This window comes from Gorilla gorilla, chromosome 2, assembly GCF_029281585.2.
Source record: "Gorilla gorilla gorilla isolate KB3781 chromosome 2, NHGRI_mGorGor1-v2.1_pri, whole genome shotgun sequence".
Lineage (NCBI taxonomy): Eukaryota > Metazoa > Chordata > Mammalia > Primates > Hominidae > Gorilla > Gorilla gorilla.
In genome coordinates, this window is record NC_086017.1 from 136086590 (window position 1) to 136101812 (window position 15223).

At 35.5% G+C, this 15223-nt stretch overlaps 1 protein-coding gene across 3 annotated transcripts in view; it reads right to left on the reverse strand.

The window, feature by feature from the left end:
• Nucleotides 1-323: 323 nt before the first annotated feature.
• The window catches only part of ZNF148 (zinc finger protein 148), a 148293-nt gene continuing 133393 nt past the window's right edge, over nucleotides 324-15223 (reverse strand). For all 3 annotated transcript variants that reach the window (XM_031009385.3, XM_031009381.3, XM_055383853.2), the window contains 2 exons: nucleotides 7358-7476; nucleotides 324-7086 (listed from right to left, as the gene is read on the reverse strand). In XM_031009385.3, the coding sequence (XP_030865245.1) occupies nucleotides 5488-7086; nucleotides 7358-7476 (1718 nt within the window). In that variant the 3' untranslated portion in view covers nucleotides 324-5487. The remainder of the gene's footprint in view (nucleotides 7087-7357; nucleotides 7477-15223) is intronic.

Below are 15223 nucleotides of genomic sequence, written 5' to 3' on the forward strand. Positions count from 1 at the left end.
ATCTCTTTTTATTTAACACTGAAAATTTCAATGTGATAAGTTTCATTGCAAAGCAACTGTCACCTGAGTAGATTTTAAAATTTAGTGCTCCTATTTTTTGGGGGAGAGGGGAAGGAAAGACCCATTTTGTATCTGATCCCGAGTTTGCAGTTGAGTCCTTCACAATGATTTCTTAGGGAGTTGAAGAAACAACCTGCTGCAACCTTCCCAAGACACACGATGCCCCCCTTTCCCTCGGAAATTTGCTCTAGCATTTTAGGAACTCTCAGTATTCATCAAATATTTCCATTTCACTACCCACTCAAGCATAGCAACCCAATTCATTTAGTTCTATACAACAGTGTCTATATTATGTACATATTTAATTATCAATAGGAAATAGAAAATAAAAATTTACAGTGATTGAGAAAAGGTCAGAAAATGGGATAGGAATAGTAATACTGTATAATCAGAATATCCTATTATCTTACCAGTTTTAATGACAGGGTTTTTCCTTTATTAGTTGAAATACAAAGAAGGCATAGGGGATCCCAGGAAAATAACACTATATATCAGAAAATTCAACGTGCTCCACCATCAGGATTTCCATCACACATTTAATTTCTTCTGTACAATGTTTATAAACTTGTTTTTCTTTTCAAAATCATCAGATTTTCAGATTAAATTCAGCACTACACAGTATGCCCTTGAAGTAAAATGAGGTTACCTGCTTTATTTGGATACCAAGTTCCCTTCAGACAGCATTAAAATAAAGACAAGTAAGACTACACAGATAAAATCCAGTATAATTCAAATCCAACAATGAAAAATTTCCCCCATATTGTTGCAAAATTCTTTCTACTGAAATGCTTTGCTACAATAATAAAAAGCATACATTACATATAAAAGATACCAGTGTACTAAAAAGTGACAGAAGTGGACTAGCAAATCCTTCAAAGCACATTATATAAATGACTAGCATTTAAAAACATTTTTTCCTATAAAATGTAGGTCATATACATTTATAAATTGGCGGTTTTATTTCTAAAGCAGTGATGTGTGTGTTCAAATAGCTGTCCTGTACAGTATAATATCTACTCACTTGAAACTATAATAGGTTTGTCTTTCTTTGTATTGAAGTTGAATAAATTCATCTGATCAGCTGAGAAACCAAGCTTGAAAAATAAGTATCTAAAAATCAATGTAGAAAGTTTAGAATTATTGAAATGTAGTTATGAAATATGAAGAGAACTATCTATTTCACAATGGAGCTGAAGTCACCTCAAAACTTACGGGCTTGAATCTAAAACAGAAACAAATATTAAAATCCAAAGCAAATCACAAAGTTAGGTAGCAGTACAGAAGCAGGAAAAAAAACCACATCCCTTCCTTCAGTGTGATGGGCACTAAGTTTTGCGGTCTTCCTCCATCTTGCAGAAGAGTGGTAAGGCCATTCAATGCTTAGTGAAAGTGAGTACAGATGAAGTCAGATTTAGCCTGTCTCCCCTGCAACTTCAATTATGCTGTGTAAACAGTGTTACGTTCCAATAGGAGGAACAATGGAATTTGCTTATAAAAACTGATTAAAGATAATCATTATTAAATGAAATAAGGATAATTAATAACTCTGAAATGTTTTTAGAACTTTCCTGATGCTACTTGTAAAGTTAGCACTGCTATGTATTATTGCTTACATACAGTACAACATCATATGCCTTCTAACATAAAGCAGTACTGTGATTTGTTTGTACATATTTACAGATTCTTAAAAACAAGCTGTAAAAACATTACATACTTTCAGACAATACAAATTAGCACATTGGTACTCACTTCAAAACAAATGGAATGCATAACATTAATAAACATCATAAAGGAAGACTCACATAAAAGTCCTTGATTGTCAAGACACGTTTATATATAAACTCTAACTGTGCAGAATTAAAGATTCAATCATAGGTACATCCTTATTTGATGAACCATATTTACAGCATGGTATTGCATAAAAAAATAAAATAATGTTTACAGGGTTTTACTTTTTTATCCATTGGATTAAAGAAAGCAACAAACATAACAAGAAATGTTTGTCTGCTTTAGTTTGTTTCCTACCAAAGTTTAAGTGAAAAAAGGAAACACGGTTTTTATTTGCAGAATATAGCAAAACAACTGGAAAATTATTTCCCTGAAATAAAGCAATTTGAAACGGAAAAGGTTTTAAATTAAATTTCAGACTCAAAATACTTCTCAATGATTATTATAGTGCTTCTTCAAGTAAATATACTGTGAAAAAAATGAGTTCTAGTTTAAAATGTTCTAAGAAATGCAGTACTACAGTAATGCCTACTTTTAAAGTTTCCCGGCCTTTTTTTTTTTTTTTTTTTTTAAACAGCCCTTTAAAAACCCAAATTAATCAAATGAAAGAAGCGGCAAAAGATCTAACCTAGCTGGCACTCTGCAAGTGTCTCTCCTCTGTGGAAACGAAATCCTGCCCTGAGCACAATTCTTGACATAACTGCCTTCTGCCTCTTGAGATAAAAATGACCTGACCGATGGCTGGCACCCTCAGCCAGAGCTAAGAAGATGGATTCCTACCTTATTAAGTACCACATTTGCATGTAGACCCAAAACGTTTAAGAGCCACTTAAATATTCAAGACAAATGAAATATGTGAGAATAAGGTTTTAAAAAACCCTTTAGAAGATGTTCAAGAGATATTACCTCGCCTAACGTGATGTTTCCAATCTTCAAACATGAGTAGGTCCCAAGAGGAAAAGCACACCTCACTCAGATTGATCAAAAGTTTAAGGGTGTACCAGCATGTTTTTATAGAACAATGTGCTCACTTTGAGAAATGAGAAACATGAATTGCAAAACAATATCTCATATCCTCCATGTTTCAATCTGAAGCAGCACACAAGGCTACTTATTTTCTCCATTAATGCCCAGATAGAAATTAAATAACCTTCTGAACCAAAGTGGGGAAATCCAAAACTGTTGAGATGTTTGTCATATTATGATAGAACAAGGTAACTCTGGTAGGCATTTGGAATTTCACAGTAAGAGAGTGATGACTATACGTAAATGGTAAGTCAATAAGTTATGCTGGCTGAGTATCACTTATCTAAAAAATGCTTATAACCTGGTAGAAAAGTCTGCCATTATGTAGATTTAAAGAAATGTGTTGAAAACAGGAATGCAACACCTGAAAGTCTGCTTGCATAACTACCATTTTCAAAGGCCTTCCTTCCCAAGCTCACCCTAAATGCTCAGCAAGAGTCACATTCTAAAAACTATGCTGGTGATGTTAAAACAACCGAAAAAAACCTCTCCACTGTATCAAAATTGCATCAAGTTCTCCATGGAACAAAATTTTTGATCAGGCTCCAAAACAACTCAAGAAATAAATGCCTACTCTCACCAAAAGTACTATGAGAAAAATACCAATGCCTATTTAGGGTGAGCACAGTTCCATTTTTAACATATCACCTGAATGAAGCCTTTTTGTAATTATGTAATGCACAACACAACACACACAATCTTAAGAGTCAATAATGGCAGAACTTAAATATTTACTTCAAAGAAGTCTTAAATTCTTGAAAACTTTGGCAGCAAAGAAAGCTGTCAAACGGGAAAACTACTATTTCAGCAAAACTTAATAACCAAAGTATACAGGAAACCACATTAAATATAATTTATATTCCTTATCATAAAAACACCAATATATTCAAAACAAATGAAGGATGTTAAGGGTGGATAGTTATTTCTTCCCTTTCTTTATGAGAACAGTCTTGGGATAACATTAAATAAAAGAAAAAATAATTTAAATGGATAACATATTCTATATTGAAACAAAGACTGCAGAGCTACAGGGCCAGTATAAGAGTCAAAATGGAAATTAAGGATATTTTCATTTTCCAAGGGTATTAATTTTAGATTTTCACTGGTGCTATATCAGGATGTGCATTGTGACAACGATGGCAGAAATTTAAAATGTAAAAATGAAAAAGTTGTAACAAAGAGTCAATAACTAATATAACTTCCAAAAATCAAAACTGCCCAACGCATAACTCAAACCATCATTCTTCAGAAAAGTGTGTGTGTGTATATATATACATAAAAGCACTATTTATTGTACCATGCTGTATTATTTTAAGACAGAGTATTAAAAAAAAACATTCATGGTATAAGGATAAAGTCTGTAGTTTATTTAGATTTTGAAATGCAACAAAAATTTTCCGATCACTCATCTAGCTGAAAAAGAAATAGTAGTTACTGGAATTAGTAAACACTTTTGGTTTGTAAAGTTGTAATGAGCAGTGTTCATTAAAAAGTAACTCAAGATAAAATATGCAATTAAAATGCCCATTTCTTTAGTTTCTCTGGATACTGTTTAATTATCCAATCTATCAAGAGTCTAGAAAGAAAAAGATTAAACCAGGTTTTACAGTTCCAAAGATATCCCAATTTCCTTTTATTGCCAAAAGTTAAAATTGTCAATTATGAGATGATTATGACACAACCATATCAAACCTAAAAATCTAATTTTTTTTCACTTTGAGAAATCAAAAATACCAAATAGATTCTAAGTGCTCTATGTTAACTGAAGTGTATATGTAAAGTAAAATACAATTAAGCTTTAAAACGTGGAATATACATTTTGTGTAAGCATTATGTTCTTGGGAATGTAATCTACAGAATTTCTTTTACTAAAACTTCAAAACCTTGATACCTGCACATGAAAAATCATAAAAAATATCTAAGTACAACTGTACAAAGAAACTGACACCAATATGCATACTTCCATAGAGAAGTGACTGCTTCAACAGTTGTGTGTTTTGGTAAAAGTTTTGAAAGTATGCATATTTTTAAAGTAATTAGGCTTTTAAATAGTGGAGTCTTAGACTATCAGATTTTTATTACTTTTTTTCCTTCAAAAAAACACGTCAATATAATGCAAAATGAAAATCAAGGGTATATGGCATATCATTCTTTTTAAAAGGTGGTTTCTTGGTTTTTTTTCCCCCTATAGGACACACTAATTTATTTAAGCCATAATCTCTTGACATTAAACTTTTAAGTTCATTCTGTCTGTAAAGTATACTCAGATTCCCTGCTGAAGTGCAATGACTATGCTGAAAAACTTAGAAACAGTATGAGTAAATTTCACACAATTACTAATCTCCTAAGAATGTACAATGTTATCAGTTAGGAAACAATTGTGCGAAAGTCTTTTTTTTTTTCCTTTTTAACTTGGTGTGGGTGGAATAGCAAGTTTCTGATCTAAAACAAGTAATGCATTGCTTCTATAAAGGTGACAACATGTAAGGCAGTTCAAAGAATGCTGACTAACCAAACGAAATGCAGTTATTGGATTATCTTGCTATTCATATCAGCTTAACTTGTTATTACGCATTGCTCTTAAATCTGTACAGCACTCCATTTACACAGAGTAACCCCACTCTTGATTAATCTGTTCTAAAGTGCCAGTATTATTTACACTTTTTTTTTTTTTTAGCCAAAAGTCTGGCCAGTTGTGGCATCAGGTGAAGATGTCATCCCAGCTCTATTATCATTTACATTCACCAAGGGAAATTCTGAAAATTCAGCACTTGTCCCTGGTCCCCGAAGGTTCACCTGTCCATTGGCAGTGCTAAATTGAGTAGCTATTCCAGCTCTTGATCCATGATACGGAGCACGGAAGGGCTGTTCAAAGGAGCTCATTTGGTAAGCTTGGTGGACAGGCTGGGCCTCAGCTTTCTTCTGAGAAGTCACTTGATCCAAAAAGTCCTGTGTTGATGTGGCAGAAGCATGGTTTGTCTCATCACCTGAAAAGGGAAATGAGTGCTGTGAATCACCAACTATTAGTCCAAAGTGGGACTTATCTGGAGTTGTTCTTAGTGGAGAATTCATTCCTGATCGAAAGCTATTGATGGGCATGGTGGCATAGACCTGCTTGTCTATGGAAGAGAATGCTGGCTGATTTGGGAGGGTCTGGTTATCAGTCACAAAGTTAAGGCTCGGGCTATTCAAATAGGCATCATTTTGGCTAGTTCTGTCCAAAGCCTGCTGCAGAAACTTGGAGTATTCCTGCAACATGTTGGCTTTATCTGATGAGGATGCTTGGGAGCTTGATCCAACATTCTCTGACGGGGTGACCTCTGGTACTTCTGAAGAATTTATTGATATGCTAGAAGTCACTTCAGTATCTGCAACACTGAAGGATATCTCATGCTGTCCATTAGCTTTGTGGGAATAATGATCCAACAGAGTCTGCAGTACCTCATCTGGAATAACATTTTTGTCATGATTACTCTTAATCTCCACATTCAGTGCCTGTGACTCTAATATGGATGCCGTGGTACTTTCATCAATAACACTTGCCACAGCTGCTTGTGTTACAGAAGGCTGAGAAGCTATGGTACCCACATTCAGCGCATATTCCCTGCTGTTGTTACTTGCTGCTTGAAGATACCGCTTCTTCTTCAAAAACTGCATGGCATCATCATAATTAGTACTACTATGCACAGGTTTACTGGGCCCCTCCTGCAAATTATCAACCTGATCAATGTCAGCATTGCCTTCTGAGTCCAGTAAAGCCTGTTTATCCACAAGTTCAAAAGCATACTTTGAAACTTTGCTCTCTTCATATGTGGATAAAGGTGAAATTGTTTGATTTTGCTCCAGTGGCTGTTTCAGACTTCTCTTACTATTAATTTTTTTGAGAACTAACTTAGGTGGGTGTATTTCTCCTGACGCATCTTCTAAATGTGAGCCCCCAACTGAAGAATGTGGCATTTCAACAGCATATTCTGCAACCATATACTCATCTTTTACTTTAGTACTTGAAGAATAAAGAGGCAAGTAATCATTTTTGTCTTTTTTCAGGTCAGATTTGTCCAAAGCACTCTCTTTGTCCATTCCAGATGATTTTTTCTCCGTTTTCTGCCTTTTCTTTTTTGGCAGTGAGTTGTCTTTTGGTGATGTAGAAAAGCCAGAATCTTCCTCAGATGTCAGAAGGCCACCTTTGATGGCACATCTATTTAGTTTTTTGTCATGATTTTCATGGCACATACGTTTATGTTTCAATACACGATCTGTTCTGGAAAAATACTGTTGAATTCAGAGGATGATAGTGGGTTGTTTGTGGTTTTGGTCAACCAAGAAAAGAAAAAGTGAAACAAAACAATTAATATAAAGATATATTAATGCAATAACATACATAATTCCAAACAAATTCACTGAGCCAATTTTCTATTATAAATCTAATCTGTAAGAGTTAGAAGGCCCCTCAAATAGCTCTAAGTTGTAATATTTTCTAATCTAATTTATAATTATTGTATAATTTAATTACAGTAGAAGAATTTCAAGCCATCTCTCTTACCTGTAAACAGTATTCACACTGGTAAGGTTTTTCTCCACTATGAGTTCTCTTATGCCTTTCCATATGATATTTTTGTATGAATCTCATACCACATTCATCACAGCGAAATGGTTTTTCACCTAGCACATAATATAGAAAGTTTAAAACAAAACAAATATTGTAAAATAATAAATTGCTTTGCCATAAGAATCTCTAAAATAAATGGCTTGAAAGTTGTAACTTCCAATTTCATTTGTCAAATATATTTTGCTTTATAAAAATGAAAAGGATTAGCATATGCTATTGGAAAGAAAAGGATGAATACAGGCACAGTCCGTTTTCCTGTCTTTTTGTTATGTGCATATGTAATACCCTCTTTCCAAGGAGAACAGCAGTGCCAGGAATTTACAGCAATATGAACAGACTAGCTGCTGTTTCTAATCTTTTTTTCAATCATATAAAATATTGTATAACAGTAAAAAACAAAAAGTTACCCATGCACAACACAACACAATTCCTGGAGACAGTTTTTTAACTCAATTTCTTTTTTAAAACATTTGTGGTTAAATAAAACCTGAATCCTGAAAATATCCTTAAAAATCTAATTTAATAAAATACAAAAAGAACTTAGAGTTTTAAGTTTGTTTATATTTAATCTTTTCCTCAACTCAAGCCAGCACTTCCCATATCATTTAGGGAATGAATTAAACTGAGTATTGTTAATTGGACACATAACACATAACCCCCATTTTTGAAAATCCCCTAATGACTCCTAGAATCTTCTGATTCATAGTCAGGTGTGTTATCCATTGTGCCACTGGCCCCCGCAATGATTTCTAAGCTGTAAAGAACCACCACTATGAAGCTCTAAAATAGTTTTTACTGATAAAACCACAGTCTAAGTAGACAGAAGGGTATGACAAGAAGTTACCTTGAATAATGCTTGTTGGGGAAACTACTGTTTCTCCCTTTCATACATTTAACAAAATTTTTACCAAATACTACTACTATATCCAAATCCCTTGTTGTAGGAGGTTAAAAGTATAAGACATACTACTTGTCTTCAAAGTTTATAACATAATTGGGAAAACAAGATACACACATTTTAAAAAGACAACTAACAACACTATGTCTATTCTGATTTACTTTTACATCTTTATATTTCACTCTTTCTCTTGGTAACCCTTTCAGACAAACCAAAATACCTACCATACCATGCTTTCCTACTTTTGCCCTGATTCACGCTGCTCCTTCGATTGGGAATGTCCACCTTTGGGTGTTCAAATACTATATTCCCTTTGAGACCCAACCCATCTCCTTTGGGATACTCTGTCCTTTTCTCCCAGGTGAAAGGTATCTTTACGTTTCCACAGAATTCTATCTGTACCTCTTCTATGGCACTCATTACTTTCAACTCAATAATCATTGAGTTAAACTTTTTTTAAATTTTAAATTACTGAGTTGTTTACTTCTGCACTATTCACAATAGCAAAGACTTGGAACCAACCCAAACGTCCAACAATGATAGACTGGATTAAGAAAATGTGGCACATATACAACATGGAATACTATGCAGCCATAAAAAAGGATGAGTTCATGTCCTTTGCAGGGACATGGATGAAGCTGGAAACCATCATTCTCAGCAAACTATCACAAGGACAAAAAACCAAACACCGCATGTTCTCACTCATAGGTGGGAAGTGAACAATGAGAACACCTGGACACAGGAAGGGGAACATCACAAACTGGGGACTGTTGTGGGGTGGGGGGAGGGGGGAGGGATAGCATTAGGAGATATACCTAATGTAAATGACGAGTTAATGGGTGCAGCACACCAACATGGCACATGTATACATATGTAACAAACCTGCACATTGTGCACATGTATCCTAAAACTTAAAGTATTAAAAAAAAAGAAATAATTATATTTAATTATTTTGCATATCTCTATTCTTCTACTAGATTATATTTCTTTAGGTCAGAATCCAGGCCTAAATTATACTGATGTAGTTCAAAGTACCTTACACAATTAAAAAAATTTTTTTTTCTTGTACAGATGGGATCTCACTATGTTGCCCAAGGCCTGTCTCGAACTCCAGGCTCAAGCAATCCTCCTCCTGCCTTGCCCTCACAGTGTGTTGGGGTTACAGGCATGAGCCACTGTGCCTTGCCCCTTGTGATAATTTTAAGTGCCAAATGAAAGGCATAAATAGTGACCATTACAGTGGATTATTAAGGGGAAAATGTTACTATGAGCTAGTATGATTTGGAATGGTTTCTTAGAAGTGTTGAAATTTAAGCTGAGTAGCAGAGAGATTAAAGCCAAGGGGAAAAAAATGTTGGGGGTGGGGAGGGAAATAACAGTACTCTAAGTGTTTAGATACTATAAAATGTGCAGGAGAAATGGTGTCTAAGAAGAGAATTTAATTTGGCCACAAGTAAATTGTTTAAAACCTTCAGGAATGTAACTTCAGTAATTACTGCAGAGCTACCAAATTTTAGAGCTGAAGGGTTTCTGGTGGCTTTCGAGCTGTGCTCTTTCAAGCTCCAGAAGCCCACACGGACGGCTGCTGATGTGGCAACAGGCTCAAAGCTTGCCACTCAAAATTAGTACAGAATAGCTCACTTGTATACAATGGGGCTCCAAGTAAGGGTTCCAAAGATTCAGAGACTAGAAAGACAGCTTACTACAACGAATCCAGACCAATTCACTCATTTTACAGAAAGGAAATATTGAAGGCCGAAAAGTTAAGGCACTTGGTCAAGGGGTAATGAATGCATTAACTAATGAAGCAATGGAAGCTGGGAGAGAAAGTCACTTATAAAGGAAGTTTGGAAGTGAAAGAAATGAGAAGATGGAGATGGGAAATAATAGTTAAGAGGCAATCCATTCCAGAATAAGCACTGTTTAGGACAGGGAGACTGAATTGACTGAAGGCAGAGGAGCCAGTGAAGAGAAACTGATTATCAATACTGAATACCGCTGAAATGGTGCGCAATCAAAAGAACAAAATCCAGAGGAACCAAGATGGGAAGGGAAGGAGATTACAGGTAATGTTGTTGGACAGGGGAAGAAAGAATACGTGCAAATTTTGAAATAGAGCTGGTAAAGCTGGGTGCAGTGGCTCATGCCTGTAATCCCAGCACTTTGGGAGGCTGTGGTGGGTGAACTGCTTGAGCTCAGGAGTTCAAGACCAGCTTGGGCAACATGGGGAAACCTGTTTCTACTAAAAATACAAAAATTTAGCCATGTGTGATGGTGTGCGCTTATGGTTCCAGCTACTCGGGAGGCTGAGGTGGAAGGATCGTTTAAGCCTGGGAGGTGAAGGTTGTAGAGAGCCAAGATCGAGCCACTGTTCTCCAACCTGGGTGACAGAGTGAGACCCCATCTCAAAAAAAAATTAAACTAAATTTAAAAAAGAATGTAGATGATAGAGCTCATTAACGTCAGAAGTTACAGTTATTTATCAAAAGTGATAATGAAAGAGAAAAATCAGTAAGTTGATTACAATTCAATTCATTCTATATATTTGTGGATTGGAAGACTTAACATTGTTAAGATGGCAAAACTCCTCAAATTGATCTACAGATTTAAAACAGAAATTGACGAACTAATCTTAAAATTCGCATCTAAAAGAGCCAAAACTATCTTGAAAAAGAAGAACGAAGCAGGAGGACTTATACTTCCAGATTTCAAAAGTTACTACAAAACCACAATAACCAAGATATCGTGATAATAGCTTAAGGACAAGACATACATATCAAGGAATAAAATTCAGAGTCCAAAAGTAAATCCTTACATTTATGGTCAACTGATTTTCTAAAAAGGTGCCAAGGTAATGGGGAAAGAATAGTGTTTTCAACAAATTTGATACCCACATACAAAAGAATGAAGTTAGACCCCCCCAACCAACTCCCACACCTCTCACATCATAAACAAAAGTTAACTGAAAATGGATTAGAGGCCTAAATGTGAGACCTAAAACTATAAAAATGTTAGAATATAATATAGAAATAAATCCTTACGACCTTAGTTAGGCAATGGTTTCCTATATAAAATCAAAAGCAGCACAAGCAACCAAACAAAAAATAAATAAATTGGACTTAATCAAAATTTAAAACTTTCATGCTTCAAAGGACACTATCAAAAAAATGAAAAGATAGGCCAGGCACTGTGGCTCACACCTGTAATCTCAACACTTTGGGAGGCAGAGGCGGGTGGATCACTTGAGGTCAGGAGTTCAAGACCAGTCTGGCCAACATGGTGAAACCCTGTCTCTACTAAAAATACAAAAATTAGCCAGGCATGGTGGCACACTCCTGTAATCCCAGCTACTCAGGAGGCTGAGGCAGGAGAATCACTTGAACCTGGGAAGCAGAGGTTGCAGTGAGCCGAGATCACACCACTGTACTCTAGTCTGGGCGACAGAAAAAGACTGTCTAAAGGGAAAAAAACACACACACACAAATGAAATGACATTTAGGAAATATGTCTGCTGTTGGGACTGAGGAAGAGTTTGGCACTTCCTCGAAAAGTTTAACAGAATTATCACATGACCCAGCAATTCCATTCCTAGGTACATATCTAAAAGAATTGAAAACATGGATTCAAACAGATGCTTGTATGCCAACAGTGATCACAGAATTATTCAAAATAGACAAAAGGCAGAAGTAACCCAAGTGTCCATCAACAGATGAATGGATAGAAATATGTGACACATACAAAGAATGAAGTATTATTCACCTAGAAAAATGAAATTATGATACATACTACAACATGAGTAAATCTTGAAGACATTACGCTAAATGTAGAAGCCAGATACAAAAGGGCAAATGTGGAATGATTCTGCTTATATGCGGTATCTAGAACAGGAAAATTCAGAGTGATAGAAAGTAGAACAGTGGTTATGAGGACTGAAGAGGAGGGGAAAAGAGAGTTATTGCTTAATGGGTACAGAGTTTCTATTCGGTTACACAACATTATACATGTACTTAATGTCACTGAATTGTACACTTATGATAAACTTCATGGTATGGTTGTAAAAAAGAGAAGACATAACTCCAGAATGGAATAAAAAACATTTACAAATCATGTATCAGATAAGGAACGTGTATCCAGAATATAAAGAGAACTCTTACAACTCAATGGGAAACACACAACTAATTTAAAAATAGGCAATGGATCTGAATGGGCATTTCTCCAAAGATATACAAATGACCAATCAGCACATGAAAAGATGCTCACCATCACGATCATCAGGGAAATATAAATCAAAACCACAAGATTTCACTTGATTTCACCACTTCACACCCACAAGGATGGCTAAAATAATAATAACAAAAGCATGGATGTAGAGAATTGAAACCCTCATACATGGCTGGTAGAACTGTAAAATGGTATTAAGTGCTTTGGAAAACAGTTTTGCAGACCATGAAAATGTTAAATATGACCCAGCAACTTCACCCCTAAGCACATACCCAAGACAACTAAAAATGTTAAGTTCACACAAAAACTCATGCACAAGTATTCATAGCGGCATTATTCACAATGGCCAAAAGAGGAAACGGCCCAAATGTCCCTCAACCAATAAATGAATGAAAATGTGACATATCCAACTATAAAAATGGAATGGAATATTACTCAACTATAAAAAGAAATAAAGTGCAGGCTACACACATGCCCCAAATAGGCAAATCCACAGTGACAGAAAGTGATTAATGGTGACCCAGGGCTGGAAGGGAGTGGAGAATGGGGAGTGACTACTAACAGGTATGGGTTTTCTTTTGGGGGGTGACGAAAATATTCTAAACACCAGATAGTGGTGATAGTTGTACAACTCTGTGAACATACTAAAAACTAATGAATTATACATTTTAAATGGGTGGGTTTTCTGAAATTGTGAATTATATCTCAATAACATTATTTTTAAATATGCATGGTAATACAATTGATACTATGCAAAATGAGAAGTTATTTTTTTCCCTCAAGGAGCTCAAGATTAATTAAAAAGAAATTAACTGGAGAAAGCTGAGTGCAGCGCCTCACGTCTGTCATCTCAGCACTTTGGGAGGATGAGGCAGGCGGATCACTTAAAGCCAGGAGTTCAAGACCAGCCTGGCTAACATGGCGAAACACCCCCAACCCACCGTCTCTGAATGAATAAATACACACATACATACATAAACTGGAGAAAACCCATGTTTAAATTACTTGCTACATTCTAATAGATGAACCAATAATTAACAGTTTATTTAACTAAAAGCAACACTACGGCATTTCCTTTAACAAAAAAGTCAACCAGGTGTGGTGCCTCAAGCCACTGATCCCAGCACTTTGAGAGGTTCAGGCAAGAGGATCACTTGAGTCTAGAAGTTCAGGACCAGTCTGGGTGACAGAGTGGACCCTGTATCTATAAAAAATTTTTTAAAATTAGCAGGGTGTGGTGGCACATGCCTGTGGTCCCAGCTACTCAGAGGTGCAGGCAGCAGGATTACTTGAGCCTGGGAGGTTGAGGCTGCAGTGAGCTGTGATTGCGCCACTGCATTCCAGCCTGGGTGACAAGTGCAAGATCCTGTCTGCAAAAAAAAACAAAAAAAAAAAACCAAAAACCAAAACCAAAACAAAACCAGAAACATTAACGCCTTAAAAGTAATTTGTACAAATGTTCTTTTGTTGCTAAAAACAATCCTCCTCCCAACTAAATAGAGCAATTATGATGGCTAACTCAGTCAAAAATGAATGCAAACATATATTCACCTTCCATGGTCATTTATTATTTTTTGATTGGTTCTCATTTTTTATTCCTGTCTTTTGTTCTCCTTTAGTACATATTTCCTTCCTTTTTTACTGTACCATCTTTTTTCATATCCCTTTTCCTCCCTCCCATTCTTATACTCATCTCCATTCCTTTCTTTTAAAACTAGCCATTCTAGATATTTTTAAAATTTAAGTTTTGCCACTTAAGGATCCCTGTTTATTTATGGATTAGGGAATGTATTTACAGAGTTAAAAAAAATCAAAACACTTAAAAAGAGTATACAGGAAAATGTCTTCCTCCTATCTTTGGCCCCGACAAAGATAACTACATTTATTTGTTTGTGCGAGTTTCTTTACAGAGTTTCTTTCTTTTTTCTTTTCTTTTTTAAAGACAGGGTCTCGCTATATTGCCTAGGCTGGTCTCGAATTCAGGGGCTCAAGTGATATTCCCACCTTCTGAGTAGCTGGGATTACAGGCATGCACCTGGCCAGGTTTCTTGACACAACATAAGTAAAAATGAATACATAATCTTTTCTACTTTTCCCTCATTCTCTTACAAAGATAGCATATTTAATTCACTGTTCTTTTTTTTCCTTCAGTCAACAACGTATTTTGGAGATCTTAGCAGCAGAAAGAGAATTAGCTCATTCTTTCTGACAGCAGATGTTATTTATTTTTCACTGATGGAAAGACATACTACAATTTATTTAATTAATCCTCTATTATTTCCCAACATTTACTATTATGATTTTGTACTGGATAACTTGAAAATGTATTAATTCACATATATGCAGGTATATTTGTGGAATAAACACCCATAAAAAGAATTTCTGGACAAATAAAACATATGTTCATGATTTTGAAATGTATTACTAAACTGGTCTCCACAGGAGATGCTATGAATCTGTACTCCCACACCAGCCATGGATGTGTTACTATTTCCCTATAACTCGCTATGTTGTCAAACTTTCTGATGACTACGTATCTAATAGGTGAAAAAACATTATCTCAGCAGGAGGTGGATGGAGCCATCTTATATTTCATTTTCTGCGAACTGTCTGCTCATATCTTCCACCTACTTTTTTGTAGTTTCAGGTTTTTTGCTTGATGACTTAAAATAGCTTTATTA